Here is a 25,089-nt window from a genome sequence, read left to right as displayed (position 1 = left end):
ATATGAAATCTGGAATTTTCGAGCTTTAGACTGGGATCACACTTATATATATTACCATTTGGTTTAAAATGATGCACCTGCAAGTGGATTTTTTTACACTTGAGATCATAAGCAGATATCATGGTGTTTTGGTATTGTGTAAAGTATGATTGTTGGACTAATTCTCCCATGACACCCAGGTCCTATATCGGATACATGCATTAACACACAACTTATACAACCGTGTGCTTTATTATCAACGGGCATAATATAGGCTCTATAGCTGCCATGTTAATGATTTATGCCTACTGTAGGATGCGTAGCAGTAGTCAATGCACGCTTGTAACAAGGAATCAAGAACTTTTTGCTTGTGTCTGGCATTGTGCTGTATTCTAGGACTGGAGGGGAAAATATCAATAGGTTCAAAGATTCCTAATTTGAACTCAAAATTTCCCCGTAACAACTTTGTCCAACAAAGACTTGATAGTTTTAATCAAACTTTGTCTCTCCCTAATCCTCACTTTTCTTTCAATCTAAAGGTCCTGACCTATTTGAGGAGTCCCAACTGGGACACTCGTATAGCAGCAGGGCAGGCCGTGGAAGCCATTGTGAAGAATATTCCTGAGTGGGATCCGGTCCCCAAGCCTAAAGAAGGTGAATGCACAAATTGGCAGTGCTTGTCTTATTACACGTCAAAGTGACGCACTTCTCATCGTGCGCCCTGAAAAAAGAGATTCAAAGTTTGGGTCAACATTTTCACTTCTAATCAAAAAATGGTGCAGAATATTTACAGCATCTCTAATTTCCTGCTTATATTTACCCTGTTGCGTACTCTGTGTATGGAATCTGGGCCAAATGGTCACAGCCCTATAAATTTGTTGTATTGTGGACATACTAGCTTTTCTTTGCTTCTAGTGCATAACAAATGGCCACACATTATTTTACATAGAGTTAATTGTAGGCCTGAGTCTAATTACGTCATAGCAGATGAGAAGATTTTATAAAAATATTAGTAATACTGTTGAAATCAAATGGTTGGCTTAAACTTCCCCAGACAGTTTGCTGCCAAATGCAGTGGATTGTTGGAAGAACCGAGCGATTGGCATCAGAACCAACAAAAGCCCACGTAACCCTATAGCCACTTTTGAAGTTCTCGTCTGTTTAAAATGCCGACATGGAGCCCATCTCCATGCACACGACACACCCACTACTGGCAATAATATTATTGTGATAATTGATCTATATGTGCCTAGTATTGGCTGAAGTATGGAATAATTTGTATTCACACGAAGAAAGCTATAACTGGAATTTTTTCTATCAAACTCCAAAAAACTTCCATGCGGGTTTCTCCCATGTGAACAAAATGTTGGCGCAGTTTTCACTATTCTAGCTCGAATGAGTACACATTAACAAATTTAGCGTTAAGCACACGCCTTTGGGGAAGGCTGCGTTGGACTTGCTCTTTGAACTTCCTTGACAATTTGCATTCGATGAGCGTGTTAAGCAAGGACTGGCTGAGTGAGAATGTATATATGTGACAAATAATCTCTTGAATTGGAATTCACAGAACTGAAGTTGTTGCATCTCATAAATTCAATCATGCGCTCATTCAGAAATATGACGAACAGTCCAACAAAGCATATTGGTGCTAAATCAACCAAAGAAAATGATTCTGCTAAAAAAAAAAAATCTAGCTATGTTAATCTGGTTTTACTTGGGACTATTACGGACGTTATAGAAATCACTATGCTATTTGATTTGTAATCAGAGTATTGCTTTAAAAGGCTGACCAAATTATTGGTGTAAACACACTCCATTTGACTTAAAACACATGCAGTAAAATTCAAATTGTCAAGTGTTTTTATTTTTATTGCACTTGTGTTTCGCCAACATTGTACCTTTTTAACAACTATTCTGCTCTTCTGCCGCAGAGTCCTGTGAAGAGCTCTCTCCACAGGAGTCATCATGCGACCGTTTGAGTTTCTACCACTTTGATATCTCCCGCCTCCTCAAACACGGGGCTTCTCTGCTGGGATCCGCTGGGGTTGAGTTTGAGTTACCGGATGACAAGTCTAGTAAGTAATGGTCTTGATCTATTTAGCTGTGGGGGGAGGGGGGGGCGTTGAGCTGCGATTCACAATTCATTATAATACAAAAATGTCAAAGTAAACTCTTAAAACCCAGCTGAACTAGTGAGCCTATATGGGCAGGGGGCAATTATTCGGTGCAAGTACAGGTGCTGTTTTAGTTATTTTCCATACCACAGTCGTTCTTGTTTCCCAGTCACATTGCCCGCACAGAAACATTTCCTTGACAACATTTTTACTCCCAAATTTAGAATTACTCTTTCATTATCTGCGGCATAATTACCAATCATTTGCGCTGTCCTCTCAGGTGAGGTGGATCCTAAAGAGCGCTTGGCACGCCAGAGGAAGCTGCTCCAGAAGAAGCTGGGCCTGGACATGGGTGCCGCCATCGGCATGGACACACAGGAGCTGTTCAATGACGAAGACCTGGACTACTCTCTGTCCCACGGCGGCAGCAAGACAGCGGCTGGTTGCAGCTCCCGCACCTATGTGGTCAGTATCCAGATTTTCATCCGCCCATAATGGTTTTCCGAGTCCCCTGAACATGTACCAAAAATGACATGCCTTTTATAAGTGTCTAAAGAGTGGGGAATGGGTCAAAGTCTCTTTATAGGTTAAGCTAGAGCAATTCTCAACCTGGGGCCCTTGTACTTCCCCAGGGGTCTTTCATGAGGTTCCAGGGGTCCCTAGCAAAATGTTTGACCGTTAAACCTTTTTTAATTTAATTGACAGGATGGTGGCACCATTAGTGAATGTTCAATACTGACAGATTTGAATATAGTTTCTCCCCAATAATTTATACAGGTATGGAAGTTTGGATTAAATCATATCTAACAATAATCTTTTCAAATGGGGTTGTGTATTTTAAATTGAGAGGCCTTAATATTAAAAAGAGGGGGGGAAAGATTGACAATCACTGAGCTACAGTATAGAGCATTTGGAACACTTTATATTAAGGTGCTTGTAATAAGCGTTTAGGTGCTAATAATAAGATGCTTATCAACATTATTGTGTTGTAGAGACTAAGTGTTAGTAAAGGCATTTATTACCAGTTAGCTATAAGCTTATTTACAATTAACAATGCTTTTGTGTTAATTAGACTTGATGCATTAATTTTAAATTAATTGGCAGTTAACGATGCAGCTAACTATGGCTCTTGCAGTTACCAGATCTAAAGCGGGAACGGTGCCTTGTATAAATAAATAAAGTAAACAAATCCCCTATTATGCATTTATTAAAAGCTAACACACACACACACACACACACACACACAATATTTTTGCGGTGAAACACAAAGAAACCTTTTAAACACAAGCATTATAAGTATTTTTTTTAGTTCATCAATTTCACGTAAATAGCAGCCACATGCTGCCACGAACAGCGTTCCATAAAAGATAGCTTCTAACAGGACTTTGGAGGGGGGTTGTATAATAAGTGTCTTTCAACATTTAGGTATATTGGAAAATATATTCTGAAAACATTATGTAGAACAACAATAACACAAGTTGGAACGAGCAACCAATTACCAGTGTGATACCAAAATAGTTGAATGAAGGCGTCCGCTATCCTGTTGTTTTCCACAGAGCACCGTGTGGTGGACAGCGCTCGCTTCACTTCCGCGGCGCAACATCATCAAGCGACGCTGACCCATCAGGAACGCCCCTAATAAGCGACTGAAATTCTTTGCGTATTTATTTTGTTTCTCATGTGAGCTGAACATTGACTCAAATGCTGATGTGTGTATTTAATTTATTGTATTTATATAGCATTTTCAATAATAAATATTCTTTGAAAGTTTCTAGTACACAGTCAACACATCATATTTATTAGCATAACCCCGCCCAAAGGGGCTTTATTGCATGGGATACAGGCGTTTACATTCCCCAAACAAGTGTGAAATAAAATAAATGTACCTACATGGAAGTATTGTGATTTTTGCTGTTAGATATATATAGATATATATATATATATATATATATATATATATATATATATATATATATATATATATATATATATATATATATATATATATATATATATATATATAAAAAAACACAAAAAAAACAACACACTTTAATGGTCATTTTCAATTATTTTGAAGGAATATTCATCATTGAAAATTAAATACATGCACACATCAGCATATGAGTCACAATGTTCAGCTCGCATGAGAAATGATATAAATACGCAAAGAATTTCAGTCGCATATTAAGTGTGTTCCCGATTGGTCGCGTCGCTTCTGGGTGAGGTCACGCCACGCAAGTGACGCGAGCGCCATCCACCGCTGGGGGCTCCGTGGGAAAACGACAGGATAGCGGACGCCTTCATTTAAACTGTTCTTATTGTCATATTTTGCTATCAACTGGTTCCAACTTGTGTGCATGTGATTAGTGTTTCAAATTACATTTTCAGAATATTTTTTTTTATGATATATGGAATGTTGAAAGATACCATAATTTTTTATTTTTATTTTCCCCCTCTCCCCAAAGGCCTGTTTGAGGCTGTGTTCCATAGAACGTTCTCTATTCGGCTTTGTGACAGCGTCTGGTGAACTCAAAGTCCGGCAGATCAACACAAAGGGTTCCCTTTTTTTCTTTTTGATTTTATGAAGGTAATATCAAAACAACCGTTTTAGGATTACTAAATACTTAACGTTTGTCATCTAAGTAAGCTTTTTATTTTTTGTCTTGTCTGCGGTGCGTTGTGAGCGGGCGATCATTTTGTGTCTTTCATCTCACTGGCTGCTATTCCAGAGTTTTGCTTGAAACCCCTCCCACAAACAAAACTCATGCTTGTTTCTGTTCACCTATGATGAACTGAAGTTTCACAGACCAACATACACGATTTGCGGTACTATCGTCTCGACACTTCCTGCTTTGTAGCTTTGGAAATAGATCTTTGATAATATAAACTACTGAAATTTGTTTTCGTTGACGGGACTAAAATTATAGTGGTCTGCTATCGGACACTCAAAATGTATGATTTTCCCCCAATTGTGCGTATGTTCCTCAAGGTTTTTATTTTTTTAACTTTTCTTTCAATCAACCTATATTCAAAACTGAGTTTTGGAGTTACTCACCCATGTAGCTCGGAACAACAGCACAAACGGCGATCTTATGGTTCCTTTGATGCACACATGAAGATCAAAATAATCCTTCGCTATTCTGTGGGATGTCATGTCAGAATGCGAAACAATTTCAATAAAAATAAGGTTATAAAGTAATCTGGACTACACCGAGCATTCTTCGCATGGTAAGATGTTGAACCAAAGACGCAAAGAAAAAGAACTGACATCACTTACAATACAATTATTATATATATTTTTTAATTATATGTTTTTTTTTTAATTATATGTATTTACATTTTATTTTTTTAAGAGAAACGGGCACAAATTAAGACCAAAGCTGGTCATTTTACTTCTCAGTGAAAACATCTCCGTGTTGTTATGGGTTTTGAGAAGAGGGTGGCACAAGCTCTCATGATTAAATAAATACAATTAATGATTTAAAAATAAAAATAACATACTTTAACCCACTGACAATGACAGATAGTTTAGTTGGGGAGTTGTTGGGGGTGGAGTTAACAGCTATTGTCCCCACTAGTTACCTGCCTCTGAAAAAGTTCAGGATCTTTGCGGGACATTTTCTCTGCTAGACTGGTTCAGGTTTACCAACATTGAATTGAGCATACCTGCTTCAAATATTTTCTTTCAATGTTTGACAGTCCTTTGAAAGCTTAACCTGCACTTTAGTAATCTCTAAAACTGAAAAAGGGCCTTGAGACCCAAAACACAAACAAACAAGAGCTGTTCGTCACTGTTAAAATATTGCATTTTATAACTTTTTATTCACATCTATCAACCTTGCAGTTCTCATTTCAAATAGGGCAGCAGCAAAGAGCATACTTGGCACTTAATAAGTGCATTATAAAGGATTTATTAGCCTTAAGTATGGCTGAATGATTAATGGAATTCAAACCGAGATCGCAATTTCACAGAATGCAGTTTACTTTTCAAATCGCAAAGCCTGCGTTTTATATTGTTTTTATAAAAACATGTTTTTTAATGTTCCACAATCTAACCATAACGCTTTCCAAGTCCGGCTCTGGCTATAGGCGCCATCGCCATCTGGCTATAGGGGTAAGGGGGAGGCGCGTTGAGGGAGCGGCGCATATTTGCGCACCTGTCTCACTCTCCAATGGTGTGTGTGTGTGTGTGTGCCAGCAATGCACGCCTGTGATGAGGTGCCTGCTATCGGTGCACCAGAACAGTGGTTTATTTATTTATTAAGTTATTTATTTAGTTATTTATTTTTTAAGTCTCCTAACCAAACAAGTGCGTATGGAAGCAAAGCGTGCGTAATGGGGACACTTCCTCCGTGTCCCAATCCCGCCTATAGGGATTGTTTTAACCCTCTGCACTGAGAACCGAAGCTCCGAAGGGCCGCTGTGCGTGGCGTGTGCTGCTGGCAGAGTTCGGAACACCTGTAGAGTCTGGACGGAGCCACTTCCAGAACACTGTGCCTGTTTTTTTTGTTTTTTTTCTTTTAAATTAATTGAGCATAAAGCTGTCCCTGAGCACATCGTGCAGCGCTCAGTATATGTGTACATATGTGGCTGTTTTTTTCGCGCAACATTTAAAATAAATAAATAAATAAATACATTTCTGCTGAAACACTGCATATTTTTGAAATGTTAATTTTCAGATTCAAAAAATTACAAGGCTTGGTGTTAAATCAAGGAGTCAATATTCTACTGTGGTGAAGTTTTTTGTTTTTACAATTCAGTAGTTAAATAAAGATGTTATTCATATAAATACATGCATCAATTCATCTCATTTCAACACGTAGGCCTTGCCTCCAGGAAAGAGCGGTTTATATGTTGACTTTATCCATTTGTGTTTGTCATTCTATAAAGTGATTGTATGTAATGAATAATACAAAAGATAAGGAACTTAAAAAAAAAAATCTCAATACTCAATCGCAATATTGGTCTAAAAAAAAAAAAAAAAAAAAAAAAAAAAAATACCAATTGTTTTCCCAAATCGTTCATCCCTATTAATAAGGAACGGTTCCCGCTTTAGATCTGGTAGCTGCAAAAAGCATAGTTAAATGCTCTAAATAGCACTTGCTGTATATAGTCTTAACACATAAAAGCATAGTTTACTATTAAGTGCATACTTAACAGCTAATAAATTATATTATTAAATGCTGTAATAAACACTTATACTTAATCTTTAGCCCAATAACTATGTTAAATATAGCTTCAGGCAGCAATACATGGGTGCAAAGATGCCTTCTGTGAACGATTATAGTTTTGGGGGTTTTGTAAAATGCAGAACGAGTTACAGTTTTCAGAGAATCCTTTAAACGCAGCATCGGCTCAAGTTGTCTAGGTGTTGCACTTGCAAGTGCTTAGGAGGCCAATGAGTTCCGATAGACGAAGCTTGGATGAACTTCGGATGATGATGTCACATAACGGGCCGCTCCTGAAACTAATCAAATCGCATCTATGCGCTTCTACTTCCGGTAAAATTACAGTTTATGTGAACACATGTTTCTGCTCCAAACGTAGATTGATATTGCTCAAACTCAAACGACAAGACGTCTGAAATGTCCTGGTTCTAACGAGATCTCAATCATGTTTCTGTGAACTGTCGTGTTTCAGATACTTTAAGCCTGAAAAACACCAAGATATAAAAAAAAAAAAATGAAGTCTGGAAGCAAAAACAGACTGGACCCCTAATAAGCATCTCAGAAGGACCTTATTAACTATACAATAACGCTTATTACAGGCACCTTAATATGGTGTGTTAGGGAGCATTCTGATGTGTACAGTACAAGTTTTGGCTTGTTTCTTTACAGGGTTTTCAAATATTATTTTTGTCTGGTCAAAGCTTAAATCAAACTTGTTCTCAGGTGGACATAGCGGCTGTCTAAAAATAGTCAGGTTCTGGACATGGTGAAAACAACATGAGGTTTAGCTTGGAAGCCTGCTGGAACTCAACTGAGCCAAGGCATGCTGGGACTTGTCACACAGTGACTGAAGCTGTCGCAATGGAGCTATGTAATGTCTAAACACAAAGACCCCATTTTTGTCTGGAAATGAGGGTTGTAGCCGACTCAGAATTTTGTCACCCGGATTCGGCTGTTCAATGTGAATATTCCTCGGGGGACGGGGCCGGCTCTTCCTATAGGCGGCCACCATCCCGGGGGAGGGGGCAGACGGGGCAGACGATGTGCGTGCTAGCGATGCGCACGCAAGTGATGGGGTGCCCACTATCGCCGTGTCAAGTGTGTTTTTAAAATTATTGATTTATTTTAGATATAGGTTATTTTATGTCTGCTTATGGATCGAAACAAGTGTGTATGGAACGAAACTGTAAGCAATGGGGGCACTTTCTCTGTGACTCAATCCCCAATCACCCCCTCTCCATGCGTTACGCACGCATATATGCGTCGTGCCCTGTCCCCACACTGTTTTTAGTTGTTTTATTTGGAGGAACAGGGCTACAGTGATCGGGGCACATAAAAATATATTCAGGATTCCCCTTATTTATAATTCCCCATTCCCCAGCTATCCCTCTGCATGTTGTAAGCTCCTATCTGTTTTGTCCTGTTATTGTAATGCAAAGCAAAAACGACTGCTCGACTTGAAGGATCTCAGTTGACTGACGTGTTCCCGATTGATTATTGGACTCGTCGACTTTCGGGGGCAGCCCTACTTGATATCACCAGACGCCACACTTTGACAAGTTACCTTGACAATGTTTTCAGTGGGTTACCCAGAATCAGATCAGTAAGCTAACCATAATGTAGAGCTGTCATAATTATTACATAATCGCCTGTAAAATTGTTAGATTCTACAATCGCATTTCCGTGAGGGGAAATTTAAACCAATGTTGCAAGAAATTTATCTGCATTAGGTGCATTTCCATCAGTTGGATTTAGGCAAATGAACAGTCTACTTCAGTGTTTTTGTTCTCATCTTCAATGCGAGTAAATGTGAGGTTAGCATGTATTATTACTCTATTACAAGTTTTGTTTAATGCCAATATTATCTGTCTTGGCTGAATCTCCCCACAGGGATGAATAAAATCTTAAGTCATCTTTTTTTGTGGTATAAAATAAACACGATTCAATTGAATTACAACTATTTGTATGACAATGAATTGTCAACGAAAATTTCCTTATTGTGACAGCACTCCCATACAGTGAACCCGTTCACTTTGCGTTTGCTGCTGGTATTTTTCCACTTTCCGCATGCAAAGTAGTAATAGTTTGCAGGGAGGGACGAGGTGGGTAGGTTGACAGGGATAGTAATATGGTTGTGGGATTATGGGGTCTCTTCAGTGGTGTTCAAATGTTGGAAACTCCTCTACCCCAATACGTAACAGGCCTCCAGCCTCCTTATGTTTGTGTGCGAGACTCTAACTAAAGCAGGCGGCAAGTGTAATTTTGTTTTATTGCCACGCTCAAATTGTACCTGTTGAGTCATATATTAAATCTGCTCTTTTGATTTCAGCCCATGCAGGCAGCGGAGTTGATAGACTCAGAATTCCGGCCAGGCATGAGCAATCGTCAAAGGAATAAGGCTAAACGTATAGCAAAACTAGTGGCAAAGCAACGGTCCAGAGACATGGATCCCAATGAGAAAAGGTATGTCAAGTTCTCTCTCAAACATCTTTTGGTACAAAAAATGGAAAGTGACTGACAATATTACCCCCCCCCCCCTCCAGTAACGACAGCTTTGAGGGTGAACCTGAGGAAAAACGAAGAAAAACTACCAATGTTGTTATTGACCAGCCAGCAACAGACTCAAAAGTCTTAATCGATAACGTTCCAGATAACTCTGGTCTTCTTGAGGAGGTAATTAATTTTTTTGGACTTCATCAAACTTCTTATTGCGACCTTTTTTTGAGTAATAACAGTAAATCTAGCCAGAGGACATGTAACGTTGGTGCTTGTATGGCGGCATCTTATAAGGGAGAAAACTTTGCAACGTCTGCCGTCTCTGTTTTGTCTCCAGACACATGAGTGGCCTCTGGAGAGCTTCTGTGAGGAGCTCTGCAACGACCTCTTCAACCCGTCCTGGGAGGTAAAGGACAAAGCGTTATCGGTCACTTAACTTGGTGTACTATACAGATTATGTTGAAGAATTCAATCTTATTATATTAAACTGTATAGTAACATGCAGTTACACATATATCTTCTATCTATCATCAGTTTAGAATGGAATTCTGAGACTTGTAATGTAATCAACCCAACACAGGCAAATTTATGGATTGCCACTTAAATTTCAACACCTCCAAAGCATAGATTGATATAATAGATTTATTCCCCACCCCTAATTCACAGCGAAATCTGTAAATGTCTGGATCATATCTTCTAGTGTGGATGGAGGTCACACTTCCCTCCGTGCCCAGATTACAGTTTCCGCTTGTTCACAGGTTCGTCACGGTGCGGGCACTGGACTTAGAGAAATACTCAAGTCACATGGCGCTGGAGGAGGGAAGCTGGTGGGAAGCACCGCAGAACAGGTTCCATCATTAATTAATTAAAAAAAGGGGAAAAAAAAAAAATCATTGTCCAAATCTTAAAGAGATTAATCAACTGACCCACCTGACTGTGGCCAGATGTTGCGGCAGCACCAGGAGTGGCTGGAGGACCTGGTCATCAGATTGCTGTGTGTCTTCGCCCTGGATCGCTTTGGAGACTTTGTGTCTGATGAGGTGGGTCTGAATGTGCCTCGGTGGCCGATACAGGCAAGTAGGGCTATACCAGTCTATTTTGTCAGTCTAATCTGATTCGGCTGTTCAATGTGACTATTCGGTGGCTGGGGCGGGCATGGAGGAATGGGGCACGGGTTAGGTACTGACTGACCTGGTATTTAGCGGGCCCTGGGAATAAGTTATTAAAGACCATAGTATCGATAAGCTCCGACTGGTACGATTACCGGCACTGTAAACGGTATTGGAGAAATTAAGGAAATTTGCGTTCTATACAACTGGCTATACAACCAGTTTGTAACTTGCAGTAAGATTAAGATATCGTCTATGAAGCATTTTCGCTATTTTCAGAAGAGACATCTCTCCTCTCTCCCACTCATCACCGGAGATTTGTGCTACGGGGGTGGGGCCAGCTACCTCTCACACACGCAGGAGGAGACAAGGGCGCAGATTGCAGCCCGATCGGCCCCTCTCCATGAGTGATGCAAAAAAATAAAGCGGTCTTAATTATGCTCTTAATTTGTTTCGTTTTTCTCTTAAAAGATGAACCGATAAGACTACTGTTAAAATATCGGATCAATAAGAATTATCAGTAAGAGTAGTAATTCCATTAAAAAAACATAACGATAACCATCACTATGCGTGCCCCATTCCTCTGTGCCCCGTCACCATTCCTCCAAATAAAAGCTAAACACTCGGGCTGCTCCCTGAAAGTCAACGAGTTGAATCAAGTCAATCGAGTCAGAAACCTGAATCCACTTGACAGCTTTTAATCTACGGGAATCATAAATATATTTTTATGTGTGAATCGACCAAAACACGGCTCCCTGTGCGTCCTGGTTGCTGTGCACGGAGGAACGACCCATAGACTCTTTATTCTTTTCTGGGCATTACACGCGGAGAGGGGGTGATTGGGGAGAAAGTGTCCCCATTACGCACGGTTTTGACCTGCCCCATATGTCCTTTTTATCAGGTGCCTTTTTTTTTTTTTTTAATTGGCATTGAGGTAGTGGATTGTCTGGGCAAGATTTACTCATTAAAGGAACTCCTTATGAACCTCGAACCTTGGCGCACAGCTCCACTGTGCTGCTCCATTTGCCCAGAGCAGCAAAATGTCCTAGAACTGTAACTGGGGGTCCATGTGCCTTTTTTTTTTTTTTTTTTTTTTTTTTTTTAAGCCCACCTACCCTTCAAAGTCTCTGTATGGGACTGTAGAGGGGAAGTGAGACCCGATCACCAGTGGTTACTCAACAGATTTGAGCGGAGAGGGGGAGAGCCTCTCCCCCCTCTCTCCCCTGATGCGTAAGTTTCAGAACAGGGTCAACCGCACTTAGACCGCAAGTCATCCATTATGGCATGGCATGAACATATCTGCCGGAATAAAATAAAAGCTGTGATCTTTGTGAGCTTTGACTATGTTGAATTGATGTATAATCGGTTTGACTGCTGAGTTGGATAGCTTTTTATTTTCTAAATATACATATATCTATCTCTGAGAAGTAAACTGTAGAATGTATTTATCTCTCCTTATTGACATCTCCGGCTACCACAGGTGGTGGCCCCTGTGAGGGAGACTTGTGCCCAGACGCTGGGGGTGGCCCTTCGCCACATGACTGAAAGTGGAGTTTCCATGACGGTGGAGATCTTGCTGAAGCTGCTGACTGAGGACCAGTGGGAGGTCCGTCACGGAGGCCTACTGGGGATCAAATACGCCCTGGCTGTCAGACAGGTACCACCTTTGAACACGTGTATTCAGTGTTGCCCAAGAGTTGAAAGACCGTTGGGACTCAAAATTGCAAGCTCTCAAAAATGTTGCAGAGATTGGTCAAATTTGCATAATTGCCACTTTCTGGTGAAAGTGATTCAATTCCATGTCTTCTGAACCTTGAATTAATTAAATATTTCTTACATTTGTAAATCAGTAAATCGATTTTGATCAATCGGTTACTGATTATGAAACCACGCCGCCAATGACACTAAACTCCTCCCTCCCTGAAGGACGGGTGTTGGGTTCCTAGAGCATGTCATTAAGTTTCTCCTTTCTGTCCCAGGACCTGATCTCTGCTCTGCTCCCTCGGGTGCTCTCCACTATCACAGAAGGCCTGCAGGACCTAGACGATGACGTCAGGGCAGTGGCAGCCGCCGCCCTCATTCCTGTGGTGGAGGGCTTGGTGCAGCTTCTACCCAATGAGGTCAGCAATGCATGTTTTTATTTTTTTATTTATTTTTTAAACTTTTGTACAGTGGTGATCTGTAAGATTGTTGGCAAATCCCGACTGGAATAGAATTCTGGTACTTGTAATGTAATCTATAAACACAGACAATCTTATGGATGCACGCATTTCAGGTTCCCTTCATCGTGAACACGCTGTGGGACTCTCTCCTGGATTTGGATGACCTCACTGCCTCCACCAACAGCATCATGACCCTCCTGTCTTCACTGCTCACCTACCCCCAGGTTCGACAGTCCAGGTCAGTTTCGGGAGGCAAAATACAAAACCTTCAATTGTTAGACTTGATTTCCCTATTCACATATGCATGATCTGTTTTGTACGTTGTTCGCAATTTTTTATTTTTATTTTTTTTCCTGCTGTGATCTGACGTAACGTTTTCTTTTTCTCGTAGCATACAGCAATCGCTAACGGTCCTCGTCCCTCGGGTTTGGCCCTTTCTGAGACACACCATATCGTCAGTCAGGCGGGCGGCGTTAGAAACTCTTTTCACCCTGCTCTCCAAAACCGACCAGGTATTTGAGCAAAAATGTGAATTTGGTGCATTTGAGGGAATCTTTATGTTGTGTATTTTCAATGTATTTTCAAATTTATGTTCAATGCCAATAAATGGCTATTAATGAGATGGATTTCTATTATTACTATTATAGGCATGTTATAGCTTAATTTTACAGCCTTCTATGATTGTTGCATAAAATTAACAAAAGACAAATCATTAATCTCAATTATTTGTGGGACAATTAATGGCAAACTTAAGTGTCACGATTGTCACTAGGGCTGCCCCCAAATAGTCGACCGAATGTTAGTCAACAAGAAGGGTCTTAGTCAACCAAGTTTTTCATTGGTGGGCTGGTCGGGAAAAAAACAAAACTCCATTTGGGAGCTGCGCCTAGTGAAAAATGAGTACCTGTGGAGGTGATCAGCTGATGGTGTGGCTTCCTTCAGTGTTGGCAAGTGGGTGAGAATGTTGTCCTCCATTTGGCTTGAGAGAAGCTGCAACTTTCTCATGAAAGCCTTCACTGTACACTTCATGCACAAAAAGGCCCTTGCATTGAAGTTTGACATTTAGTTCATTCAGCTAAAAAGCTGAAAGCTGTGGGATGGCATTTCCTTTCTTTACACAGAACTCGTGAATCTCTTCTCTCAGGTCCCAGACACTTTTCAGCACTTTGCCCAGGCTGAGCCACCTGACAGCTGTGTGGTAGCTTATGTCACCATGTCCAGTCTTATTTTCCTCCAAAAGTGCGTGATTCTGTGATTCCATGCTCTTGCCCTGATGAAGTTAACAATTTTAGTTACAACATCAACAGCATGGTTCATTTTTGACACTGACTTACACAACACTTCTTGATGTATAATACAATGCAAAAATGTCAATATCTGCTCAGGGTTAATTTCTGTCACTTTATTCTGCATCCTCTTCAAAAGTCCAACATTTTTCCCTGTCAGATTTGAACAACCATCCGTTGTCACACCTGCCAGCTTGCCCTATTTCAGTCCCGACTTGTACAAACGTGCATTTACCTCCGTGAACAAATCGCTCCCAGTTGTTGTCCCTTTCATTGACTGCATGGCTGCCAGCTCCTCCGTGATTTTAAAGACTGTAGTTATCCCAGGTAAGAAGATGAGTAGCTGGGCAGTGTCATGTACATCGCAGCTCTCATCCAAAGCCAGGGAAAAATAGACAAGTTGACCGCTCTGTTCTTCAGCTGAAGCACCGGGGTTTCCTGCGATGTCCTCAACCCTCCTCGTGACAGTGCGTCAGGGGCATGTTCTCAAACGCTCCCTTTTTCGCCGGCATATTAGTGCTGCAGAGTCCAACAAACACTCCTTAATAAACTCTGTCAGAAAACGTACCTTTTCTAGCGATTTTGTGGGATATGACAAAACTTGTCTTGACAGCTGCATCTCTGGATGTGCAAAGTTTAGTAAAAACGAGTTTTGCAGCTTAGCCAGCAAAGCATCCGACTCCCTTGCGCGCTCTTGATCAGACAAGTTCTTGTATTTCTCCTCGTGTTTGTTCACGTAGTGGCGATTCAAAATATAATCCTCGGACACAGCGACCTGTGTACCACAAACTAAGCACATGGCTTTACCTTTGACTTCTGTAAATAAATATTTAGCAGTCCATGTCTTGTTGAAAACGCGACATTCGGTATCAACTTTTCTTTTTTTGGCGTGAGCTGACATTTTTAAGGCTGGCTGGCCAGCATCACTTGTAGCTGTTCACCCACGCATGCGCGTGGGTGGGGGGGTGGGGGGGAAGCGGCACACGCGTGCACAGCATAAATACTTTTTCATTTATGTTGTAATTTATGATTGACCTCACGCGGGCCGGACAGGGATGCCCAAAGGGCCGGATTTGGCCCACGGGCCGTAAGATGCCAAGCTCTAATCTAGCGGAACAGACTTGGCAGAAATGGAATATAATATTCATAAGTATGTTTTAATAGTGTAAAATCCCATGAAAATAAGAATCTTGTTTTCGTTACCTTAGAATGAGGAGTTCATATCTACATAGGGAGCGGGTCCTCTTCCACAGAGCCCGGCATGTTGCACTGCCATGTTTTGACGGTAGCCCAGAACGGACTAACTAGACACTGGCACTAGAGAGGGCCTTTTCGCAAGTTTTTGCGTCCACCTTAGGTCCTCCTACGCGCTTGGAAGTGGAGGGTGAGGGGAGGGGTATTCAGTTGGTTGCAATCTGCAACCTCACTGCTAGAAGCCACTAAATCTTACACACTGCTCCTCCAAAATGTCTGCACCCTTGTATGAAACGTTAGATGGCTTTAAGTTTGAAACAACGGACACAGAATCAGTCAGGGACAGATATTTACACACGTTTACACAGCTGTGGTTATTAATAATTAGATGGAAACTTGGAAATACATTTGAACAAAAATAAATGTTCAGTTTCCTTGCTGGTCGTTTGGTCACATTCAGGAAAAATAACAGCTTTTGAGCAGTGTTTGCTGGTAATTAAGAGGCGGATTTGCTTCATGCTGCTCAATGCTTGTAAATTAAGTTTATATTTTTAATGTTGGTTATAAGTTATTGTGTTGGTGTTACTGAGCAATGAACACAATGTTCAGTCCCCTTACTGGTTCTGACACATTCAGCATCATTACAGCTTTTGATGCGCAATTTTTTCCTGTTTAATTAACCAGCTACTCGCTTTGTGCGGTGTTCTGGGTATGCAGTGGTTAGTACCTACCAAAAGTGGTCCAAGGAAGGACAACGGTGAACCGGTAACAGGGTCATGGGCGCCCAAGCCTCATTGATGCACGTGGGGAACAAAGTCTAGCTGTCTGGTCCGATCCCACAGAAGAGCTACTGTAGCACAAATTTCTGAAAAAGTAAATGCTGCTATGATAGAAAGGTGTCAGAACAGACAGTGCATCACAGCTTGCTGTGTATTGGGCTGCGTAGCCGCAGACCGGTCATGGAGTGCCCATGCTGACCCCTGTCCACTACCAAAAGCGCCATGGAGCAATGTAAAAAGGTGGCCTGGTCTGATGAATCACATTTTCTTCTACATCATGTGGATTGCCGGGTGGGTTTGCGTCGTTTAGCTGGGGAAGAAATGGCACCAGGATGCACTATGGAGAGAAGGCAAGCCGGCGGAGGCAGTGTGATGTTCAATGGTGTGGCTTATTGGTGTATTTTAAACAAACTGTGGTTTTGTTCATATCATTTTGTAAATATAGAGTACAAGTTAGTAAATTGTTATTATTTTCCCGCAGGACTGTGCACTGTGGTTGAATCCCATCCTCCAAGATATGCTTCGACACATCTTCCAGTCCTGCATCCTTGAGAGCAACCAGGAAATCCTGGACCTCATCCAAAAGGTTTGGTAGAGCTCACATACACACCCTTCCACCCAGGAAAATGTCTTCCTTTGCATAAAACTCGTTCTTCCCCGCAGCAGCTTGTTATGTAAATTGACGACACCTAGTCTTGTTCTCAGAATGGGACCCTTATGAGTTGTCACAAGCCGAGTTCAGGAACTTCATTATTTAAAATAATGCTAAACACAGGGATTACTGTTCCGCTCTACCGCCTCTGTGTACTTGTAATTCTGTGGGGCCTTTTTTTTTTTTTTTTAATTTGTCTACATGTGGTTGGTTGGTTTTTTATGTTTTGTATCGTTGTTGATGGCTGTTTTCTGGGCTGTAGGTGTGGACGGAGCTGCTGCGGCAGGCGCCTCAGCAGTATGTGGTGGCAGCCAGCTGCCCCTGGATGGGGGCCTGGCTCTGTCTGATGATGCAGGCCTCCCACATTCCCATCGACCTCAACATGCTGCTGGAGGTCAAGGCCCGCTCCAAGGTACTTCTGAATGTGTCTTTGTTAAAGGTTCGGTAGTTATATTTATGTATTAAAGCGGGCCTCGCAAAGATATTCTGTTGGGGGCAAGATTTTCAGATGCCAGATAAGGGGCCTGACAGATTAAGCAGACAATTGTGTTGGAACTGCTTTATAAAATAAAAAAAGAAAATGCAATCCCAATTCTTCAAAATATCTTAATCAGTTTGCAGAAATCTTAAAGCTTAAAATAAAATTTAAACAAGCAATATTTTCATGTTATTCTCTCAACTTTTATATGCTTGTATACTGTACATACTCCTTCAGCATGGTAATAAGGTTTCTGTAGAATTGTGCATTTCTCACATTAATTTTTAGAGTTCATTGGTAAGCTACACATGTGTCTAGATTTATACGAAAGCCACATTCGGCCAGAGAGTAACCAGTTGAAGAGTCTTTTCTTCTTGGTCGGTAAGTGTTCCTACTTTCTGGTTTGTAAATGTCATCAACTGGCACAGGACAAGACCGGTGCGAAGGCTCGTCAAGGGGTGATTCAGGTGAAGGAGACGGTGCAGGAGTACATCGCGGGTGCGGAGACTGTGAATGATGACCACATGACTCGGGATTATGTGGTGGTTCGCGCTCGCCTCATGGCAGCAAAGTAAGGCTCCTTTTAAATGTATTTTCAGGGCTTTTCAGTAACTGTTCCCCCTGGTTAACCAGATTTGGGCCATTATCAACAATGTTTTGAAGTCTGGTGGTCTCAGTTGTTTATAAACTGTAAATGTTGAAACAAGGGAGATTTGTTTACAGAGGGTGTTAAGCCACAGCTATATTGGGATATAATATGACAATATTTTCCCTTTATCACTTTTTTTGAAATTGGGTTATATTTATATTGATTCTTAATCACTCAATTGAATTGAATTTTTGCAATCAATTTGTCACTTTTGACAGCCAAAACCAGGAGGTCCCTTGAGATAGGAAACATTGAGCCATTATAGTAAATTAGTCTGTTCTCTGCAGGCTGCTGGGAGCTCTGTGCCAGTGTATCTGCGACCCTCAGCTTAACGCCGCCTCCCAGGAGATCCGACCAGCGGAGTCTCTTGGCCAGCTGCTGCTCTTCCACCTCGACTCCAAGTCGGCCCTGCAGCGCATCGCTGTGGCCCTAGTGCTCTGCGAGTGGGCCACGCTGCAGAAGGTACGACTCCCCCTAGCGTGTTTTGTGACAGGGTGTCTGCATGTCCTTTTTGAAAAGGGTAAAATTCAGTTTTACAAATACTGGGACTTAAAAGTCCTTAAATAATATTAAATTTGAATTTATGAGGTCTCAATTTGAACAGACATTTACCTTGGTGTGTGACCTAAAGGTAAATATAGAATTTTTAGAATAACGAGAATGTTTATGATCTTTCCTTTTTCAGGAGTGTCATATGGTCTCAACCTTGGTGCAGCCTCGCCTGTTGGCCGTCCTGTCAGAGCAGTTGTACTACGATGAGATCGCCATCCCCTTCACGCGCATGCAGAACGAGTGCAAGCAGCTCATCACCATGATGGCCGACGCTCACATCGACGTGCAAGAGCGTCTCAGCTGCAGTGTTTTCACCATCGACCAGGCGAACGAGCTTGTGAGTCCTGGGCACGCACGCACGCACACACACACACACACACACACATTTGGGCTCCCTGTAGCCACTGTAAGCCGGCGTTTCTATGGAGTTGTCAACTTTGTTCCCTGGTGTCATGATGAACTATAATGATGCACTATGCTAATAGTGAACTCTCAACCCCAGTACACCTTTCAACATCTGGAAGTTTTATCCTCAGATAAAATGGTCTGTCTGGTTAATATTTGACCAATATAGTCATTCAGGTGAATCTTCTTTACTTTTAAACCTTTACCTCACGTTTCTTTCCAATTCCTGACTCGATTGCGGCTTATTTGCTTTACCACGTCTTTGAACATTAACAAATCCATTGCGATTAGACTGCAACTAGACAACAATTATGATTAGACTGCGCCAGCTCAAATTGCTTGGATGACTCAACACTCCAGGGCCTGAAGATGCCGGTAGCCTGTGCACAAGATTTGGGCAGTTGTCGGCCATCTAGTGGCAGTGTTTGGTGTTTGCATCAGCTTTTGGTTGCTTCAATTTTAACAAATGTATCATTCCCTAGGTAACCACCATCTTCATGGAGTCCACGGCTGGTCTGGGAGTCCAGTCCAAGCAGTGGCAGGCACTGGACGGCAAGCGGCAGCAGGCCCGGTCCACGGTGACGGAGACTGCCGCCGAGTGGCAGCAGCTCCACCTGCGCGTACACATGTTCGCTGCCTGTGCCGTCGTCAACCTCCGGGCACTGCCCGACAAGCTGAACCCGCTAGTGAGACCGCTGATGGAGGCCGTGAGGCGGGAGGAGAACACGTTGGTGCAGGGCTACGCCGCCTCCTTCCTGGCGAAGCTGCTTCAGCAGTGCGCTGGCCGCTCACCGTGTCCCAACCCCAAGATCATCAAAAACCTCTGCGCCTCTGTGTGCGTGGACCCCGCCGTCACCCCATCCTCTTCCTGCCCCGTGCCCCCCACTCAGGAAATTGGTAAAGGTGAAGATTGATGACGTTTATATCGCGGTTCACTTTGAGAGTGGATGTATTATGTTTGTGCATTTAATTTGCCTTGGAACCTGCTTGTAACAAAGATTCCATATTCTGTCATGCTGATGCAACCAATACCAGCCACCGGCTCAGAGAAGGACTGCATGCAGCACAATGTCAACAAAACCAGAGGCATCATCACCTTGTACCGTCACCAGAGGGCAGCGTTCGCCATCACCAGCAAGCGAGGCCCTGCACCCAAAGCTTCCAAGACCTCTAGCCAAGACCTTCCACCGGGAAGCACCAATGCGGACAACGATGAGGTTTGAAGACTTGGCGGGGTACACGTATTTTTAAGAAATGTCTTATTTGACAGGAAAAAAAGCATTTATTGTATTATGTTAATTTCTTTCAGAATAAAAAGCCATGTCTTGTTCAGCGACGGGGCGCAGAGTTCTCCCTTACAACCATCGCCCGACACTTTGGTCCAGAGCTCACAAAGTCTCTGCCCTACCTGTGGGAGAACATGATGGGGCCGCTCAGGACGGCAGTGGAAGATGAGCAAGTCATCGGTATTCAGTTTTGTTTTTTGCGCCTCGTTCCGAAAACATATAGTCTAAAGCTGGTTTTCTCACCTTGGGGCCCAGGGACCCCAGGGGTCCTTGACGAGCTTCCATGGTGTCCCAGCAGGCTGACAACAAAGTAATCAGACCCCACCAGATGGTTGATAATGGCCCATATCTTGTTGCTGGGGGCAGCCGTTGTTGTCTAGTCCTTTTCCTGTTGAAGGCTTGTTTCAATTATAATCTATACTCATTATTTCCATAGAAACTGTACCTCTCCCCTGTTAATTCTAGACGTACAGTGCCAGCTGGCGAGGGGAGACGCAGCCGCCCAAGAGCTCATAAACTCCCTCCAAATACTGGAAGTCACAGCCGGGGCCATGGCTGCAGAGCTCAAACCTTTGGTAAGACTGACTACTGGAGCACACACTGGTGTTCCTGAGGGCCGGGCCTGCTAAAATAGTTTGTTTCTAGGTCTAGATTGTTTTCCCTTGTTGTTCTTATGCAACGTGTCCTTCTCTCTATACCAGCTCCTGGAGCACTTGCCCCACCTGTTCACCTGCCTACAGCACCCGTACACGGCGGTGCGCCACATGGCGGCACGCTGCGTGGGCGTGCTTGGTAAGATCGCCACGCTGGAGACCATGAAACAGTTCCTGGTGCGTGTGCTCCCCTGGTTGGCGGCCATCGACGACTGCACCAAGCAGGAGGGCTCCATCGAGGCCATGGCCTGTATCCCTCACACATGCTGTGTGTCCACAGTGGTGGTGGTGGGGGGTGGGAGTCATGTTTTGTTAGAGAAACTATTTTAAATTGGATTTTGGGGGAAGACTGCTTATATCATGTACAAAAGCAAAGGGCTTCTACTGTTTTCCACAGTTTGATTAGCGTGGTTCCTGTATGGTACTATCCTGAACTACCATCTTGTCAGGCATTATGGAGCAGCTTGACGTGGACATTGTGCCGTACATTGTGCTCCTGGTGGTACCGGTGTTGGGCCGTATGAGTGACCCCAACGACAGCATCCGCTTCATGGCCACACAGTGCTTTGCTACACTCATCCGCCTGATGCCCCTTGAGGTAGCGCCGCACAGCAAACCCAGAATCAAAACCTGACAACCTAAAGTGCTTGTCTGCTTTTACTATCTCTGTACACACAAGGATGAGGCTTTGAGATGACATCAGAGTCTGGGTACGGTGGACCAAAAAGCTAATTATCATTTCACAATCTAGATGGACAAATGTAGTGAAAAATGTATTGCTAGCCACTACTGGACATCATCATTATATGCGCTGAAATGGTGTGTACCTTAAATCACAACAGTGTTCTAAATACACCATAATAAAATGGATTTTGTCCAAAGCTGCAATTTAAAATGATCATTCTAAAGTTTGAGTGGCTTACTCCTCTACCCCAGGCAGGGATACCAGATCCCCCTGCTATGTCGGCAGACCTGATTCGCCAGAAAGCCCGAGAACGACATTTCCTGGAACAGCTGCTGGACAGCAGGAAGCTGGAGAATTATAAAATCCCAGTTCCCATCAAGGCAGAGCTCAGGAAGTACCAGCAGGTAGGTCGACGAGTTCATCCTGCAGTAGAGAAAACACCTCTCTGGTTCCATTATCCAACCTTGCCTCTTCCTTCAGGCCATCTTAAGCCCTGTCATTTTCCCCAATACCTCCAGAAATGTTATTTACCCCTCTAAATGCTATCGGAAGCGCAGTTCAGAGATTTGTGGCGCTGACGACAAATGGGGTTTTAACGCATCAAAGCAGGGGAATAGATGTGTGGCCCTGCGGTCGCTGTTTGCTTATGTGGAAAAATATTGGCTGCAGGCAACTGCGCTGAGTGGGCATCCATCTCTCTAATGGAGTTCTGCAGCAGTCCCAGTTGAAAAGCTGCTACTGCCGTCTGACACTGCCCTCTGGTCCCCTCCCACCCATCCTCTCTGCCCTGAAACAGATCGTGTAGCCAGGATAGATGGACGGTGTAAAAGCAGATATAAAGCTTGGTACTACAAAGAAATCACTTTGAACTAGGTTTAACATCAAGGGGGAAAAATATATATATTTTATAATGAATTTGCAGGCCAGATTTAGCGACATATTAAACATGTTGTTGCAGGTTTTTATTAAATTGTCTTGGGGACCGGATGTCCCCTCCCAGATCCTGTCATTGAGTCCCTTGGTTTAGAGGTTCACGACTATAGACAATTGAACTGTGAATAGGAATGGGAATTGATACGATTTTATTGATACCAATGCCGTTATGGATTACCCTTACTGATTCCTGATCAATTTTCTGTGTGGCTAAAAAGAAAAGTAGGCCATACACAGGTTTTCAGCGACGGCGCAGCTGTGTTATTATCTGAACAGTGTAGAATGTCTGCCTAATAACATTTGAACATGTTTGAACATAAATTACAATGCTCCTTTTCTTAAAAGGATAAAACTTGGAGAATAGATCTAAAACTGACTGATGAATCAACAATCTTCTTTTAAAAAAAAAAAAAAAAAAAAAAAATAGACATGCATGCCGAGTAATAACATTTGAATAAATTATAATTGTTTTCAAAAGGGAATGAGCTTGAACCGAATATAAATAAACTTCTAAAACTGGCACATAAAATTAAAAATTCTTATACATGGTAAGGCAAGCGTGAAAGGGTTTTTCTGGCTGGGAGCTGATGGGCGAGCAGCTGGCTCTAGCCTTGGAGCTATCTGTAGCGACAGAATATTTGTACGGCATTCACTTTCATTTAGGGTTTTTTATTTTTATTAGTTTCTTTTGGTCAAAAATCTGCTAAGCATGCCTGCTAACAAACATATTGCTGGGTTTTCCACCCTTAATGGTCATTTTACAGAAATTACAAGTAGCACTGTAATAATTCTCTGTGACATGAAGCCACACTTTGAAACGCTTCTTTCGCTCCGCCGTGACTCCTTCTGGCAGACGCAATATACATGAGCGCATATTGCGTCATGAATATAGTTGCAAGTGGAAGTTGCGTCACGGCGCATGAGTTCATGCAACGCGCAAGTCGCACCGCGCTGCTCCGAAAAAACACGTCGGCATTGATAAATGGAATTGATCACCTCTGAGGCGTACGACTCTGATGGATCGGACAATTTGGAACCGGTTCTCGATTCTCATCCCGAACTGTGAATGACTATAGAAAGAACCAATGAGGTTGGAATTTGTGCTTGTATCATGTGGGATAAATAATGATTCAGATGTGATGAGTAAGGTAGAAAAAGGGTTTTTCTTCACTTGAGCTTTGTTTGTCTCTTCAGGACGGAGTGAACTGGCTGTCCTTCCTGAACAAATACAAGTTGCACGGGATCCTGTGCGATGACATGGGCCTGGGCAAGACCCTGCAGTCCATCTGCATCCTGGCTGGAGACCACTACCTCAGGTAGAAAAATTGTAGTTTCAGCTGTAACATAACCAGCTCTGTCCCTCCTGTTCACATATCTCTTGAGTAAAATATTATAATCAAAGCACGATGCAACAAAATGACCATTTCTAAAAGTGCATTAGGCATAATCTGAACTGACTCTGTACGCTGGTGTGTGTTTTTTCAGGGCACAGGAGTATGCCAAGACCAAGGCGGTGGACCGCAGCCCCATGCCCTCCCTGGTGGTGTGCCCCCCCACGCTCACAGGCCACTGGGTGGACGAGGTGGGAAAGTTCTGCCCCAGAGAGTACCTCAACCCTCTGCACTACACGGGGCCGCCGCTGGAGCGAGTGAGGTACAGGAAAACCCGCTCACGTTTCCCCACACTCGTTTGGGAATCTCCTCACACGTGTAAAACCTGCTGGTCGTTCAAACCGTTTTAAAAGGCAGATGAAAGACGATTGTGTAAAATATGTAGTCAAGGACTACATATTATTTAGATAAATCCCTTAGAGTAGTGAGAAATAAAACTAAACATTTAAAATGGCAAGTTCTATAAATAACTCTCGTAAAGATGTTTAAGTACAGACATAAATTAATATAATTCCTACTGACATTATACAATTTTGAGTTTTAAACAAACTCAATCATATTTTGCTAAAAGTCATGGATTTTACTGATCAACTTTAAGCAATATTCTTAAATGAAACTACTAAACACATTAAATCTAGCTGTTTCAGCGGAGACCACAAATGAGTGGAACATTAGTTTATATAGTTTTCATTGTTATGGTTGTGTATATAAAAGGGGCTATACACACACAAATGTGTTATTATCATTACCGACTATCAAATCGGACACCTGCAAAGCTGGAACCCTAACCCACATTTTATTTTTCTAGGTTGCAACACCAAGTGAAAAAGCACAACCTTATAGTCGCCTCTTACGATGTTGTACGGAATGACATAGACTTTTTTAGGTAAGTGGCCACGTAAACATCTCCTCATTTTGTGGCTGAGATGCCGTTCCTGTTTTAAGGGAGCATATGGATTTTATTTATTTGATCTCTATTTCCCTAGAAATATTAAATTCAATTACTGTATCCTCGACGAGGGCCATGTCATTAAAAATGGAAAGACTAAACTCTCCAAGGCCATCAAGCAGCTGGCAGCCAACTTCAGAGTCATCCTGTCAGGGACACCGATCCAGGT

General features: G+C 42.4%; 1 protein-coding gene across 1 annotated transcript in view; it reads left to right on the top strand.

The window, feature by feature from the left end:
• Nucleotides 1–25,089, top strand: part of btaf1 (BTAF1 RNA polymerase II, B-TFIID transcription factor-associated) — a 32,934-nt gene that overhangs the window by 1,956 nt on the left and 5,889 nt on the right. Inside the window, exons 3-30 of the mRNA XM_080016080.1 lie at nucleotides 519–633; nucleotides 1,911–2,054; nucleotides 2,374–2,558; nucleotides 9,591–9,724; nucleotides 9,805–9,934; nucleotides 10,095–10,163; nucleotides 10,516–10,605; nucleotides 10,702–10,797; nucleotides 12,347–12,523; nucleotides 12,846–12,986; nucleotides 13,142–13,266; nucleotides 13,420–13,540; nucleotides 16,769–16,873; nucleotides 17,202–17,351; nucleotides 17,846–17,988; nucleotides 18,354–18,528; nucleotides 18,752–18,955; nucleotides 19,506–19,926; nucleotides 20,059–20,240; nucleotides 20,333–20,489; nucleotides 20,775–20,884; nucleotides 21,011–21,212; nucleotides 21,412–21,560; nucleotides 21,899–22,051; nucleotides 23,775–23,896; nucleotides 24,066–24,233; nucleotides 24,780–24,857; nucleotides 24,958–25,087. Of these exons, the coding sequence (XP_079872206.1) occupies nucleotides 519–633; nucleotides 1,911–2,054; nucleotides 2,374–2,558; nucleotides 9,591–9,724; nucleotides 9,805–9,934; nucleotides 10,095–10,163; nucleotides 10,516–10,605; nucleotides 10,702–10,797; nucleotides 12,347–12,523; nucleotides 12,846–12,986; nucleotides 13,142–13,266; nucleotides 13,420–13,540; nucleotides 16,769–16,873; nucleotides 17,202–17,351; nucleotides 17,846–17,988; nucleotides 18,354–18,528; nucleotides 18,752–18,955; nucleotides 19,506–19,926; nucleotides 20,059–20,240; nucleotides 20,333–20,489; nucleotides 20,775–20,884; nucleotides 21,011–21,212; nucleotides 21,412–21,560; nucleotides 21,899–22,051; nucleotides 23,775–23,896; nucleotides 24,066–24,233; nucleotides 24,780–24,857; nucleotides 24,958–25,087 (4,176 nt within the window). The remainder of the gene's footprint in view (nucleotides 1–518; nucleotides 634–1,910; nucleotides 2,055–2,373; nucleotides 2,559–9,590; nucleotides 9,725–9,804; nucleotides 9,935–10,094; nucleotides 10,164–10,515; nucleotides 10,606–10,701; nucleotides 10,798–12,346; nucleotides 12,524–12,845; nucleotides 12,987–13,141; nucleotides 13,267–13,419; nucleotides 13,541–16,768; nucleotides 16,874–17,201; nucleotides 17,352–17,845; nucleotides 17,989–18,353; nucleotides 18,529–18,751; nucleotides 18,956–19,505; nucleotides 19,927–20,058; nucleotides 20,241–20,332; nucleotides 20,490–20,774; nucleotides 20,885–21,010; nucleotides 21,213–21,411; nucleotides 21,561–21,898; nucleotides 22,052–23,774; nucleotides 23,897–24,065; nucleotides 24,234–24,779; nucleotides 24,858–24,957; nucleotides 25,088–25,089) is intronic.

Source organism: Zeus faber, assembly GCF_960531495.2.
Source record: "Zeus faber genome assembly, chromosome: 16".
Lineage (NCBI taxonomy): Eukaryota > Metazoa > Chordata > Actinopteri > Zeiformes > Zeidae > Zeus > Zeus faber.
Note: the sequence above shows the minus strand (reverse complement) of the source record. Positions and strands in the feature narration are given on the sequence as shown.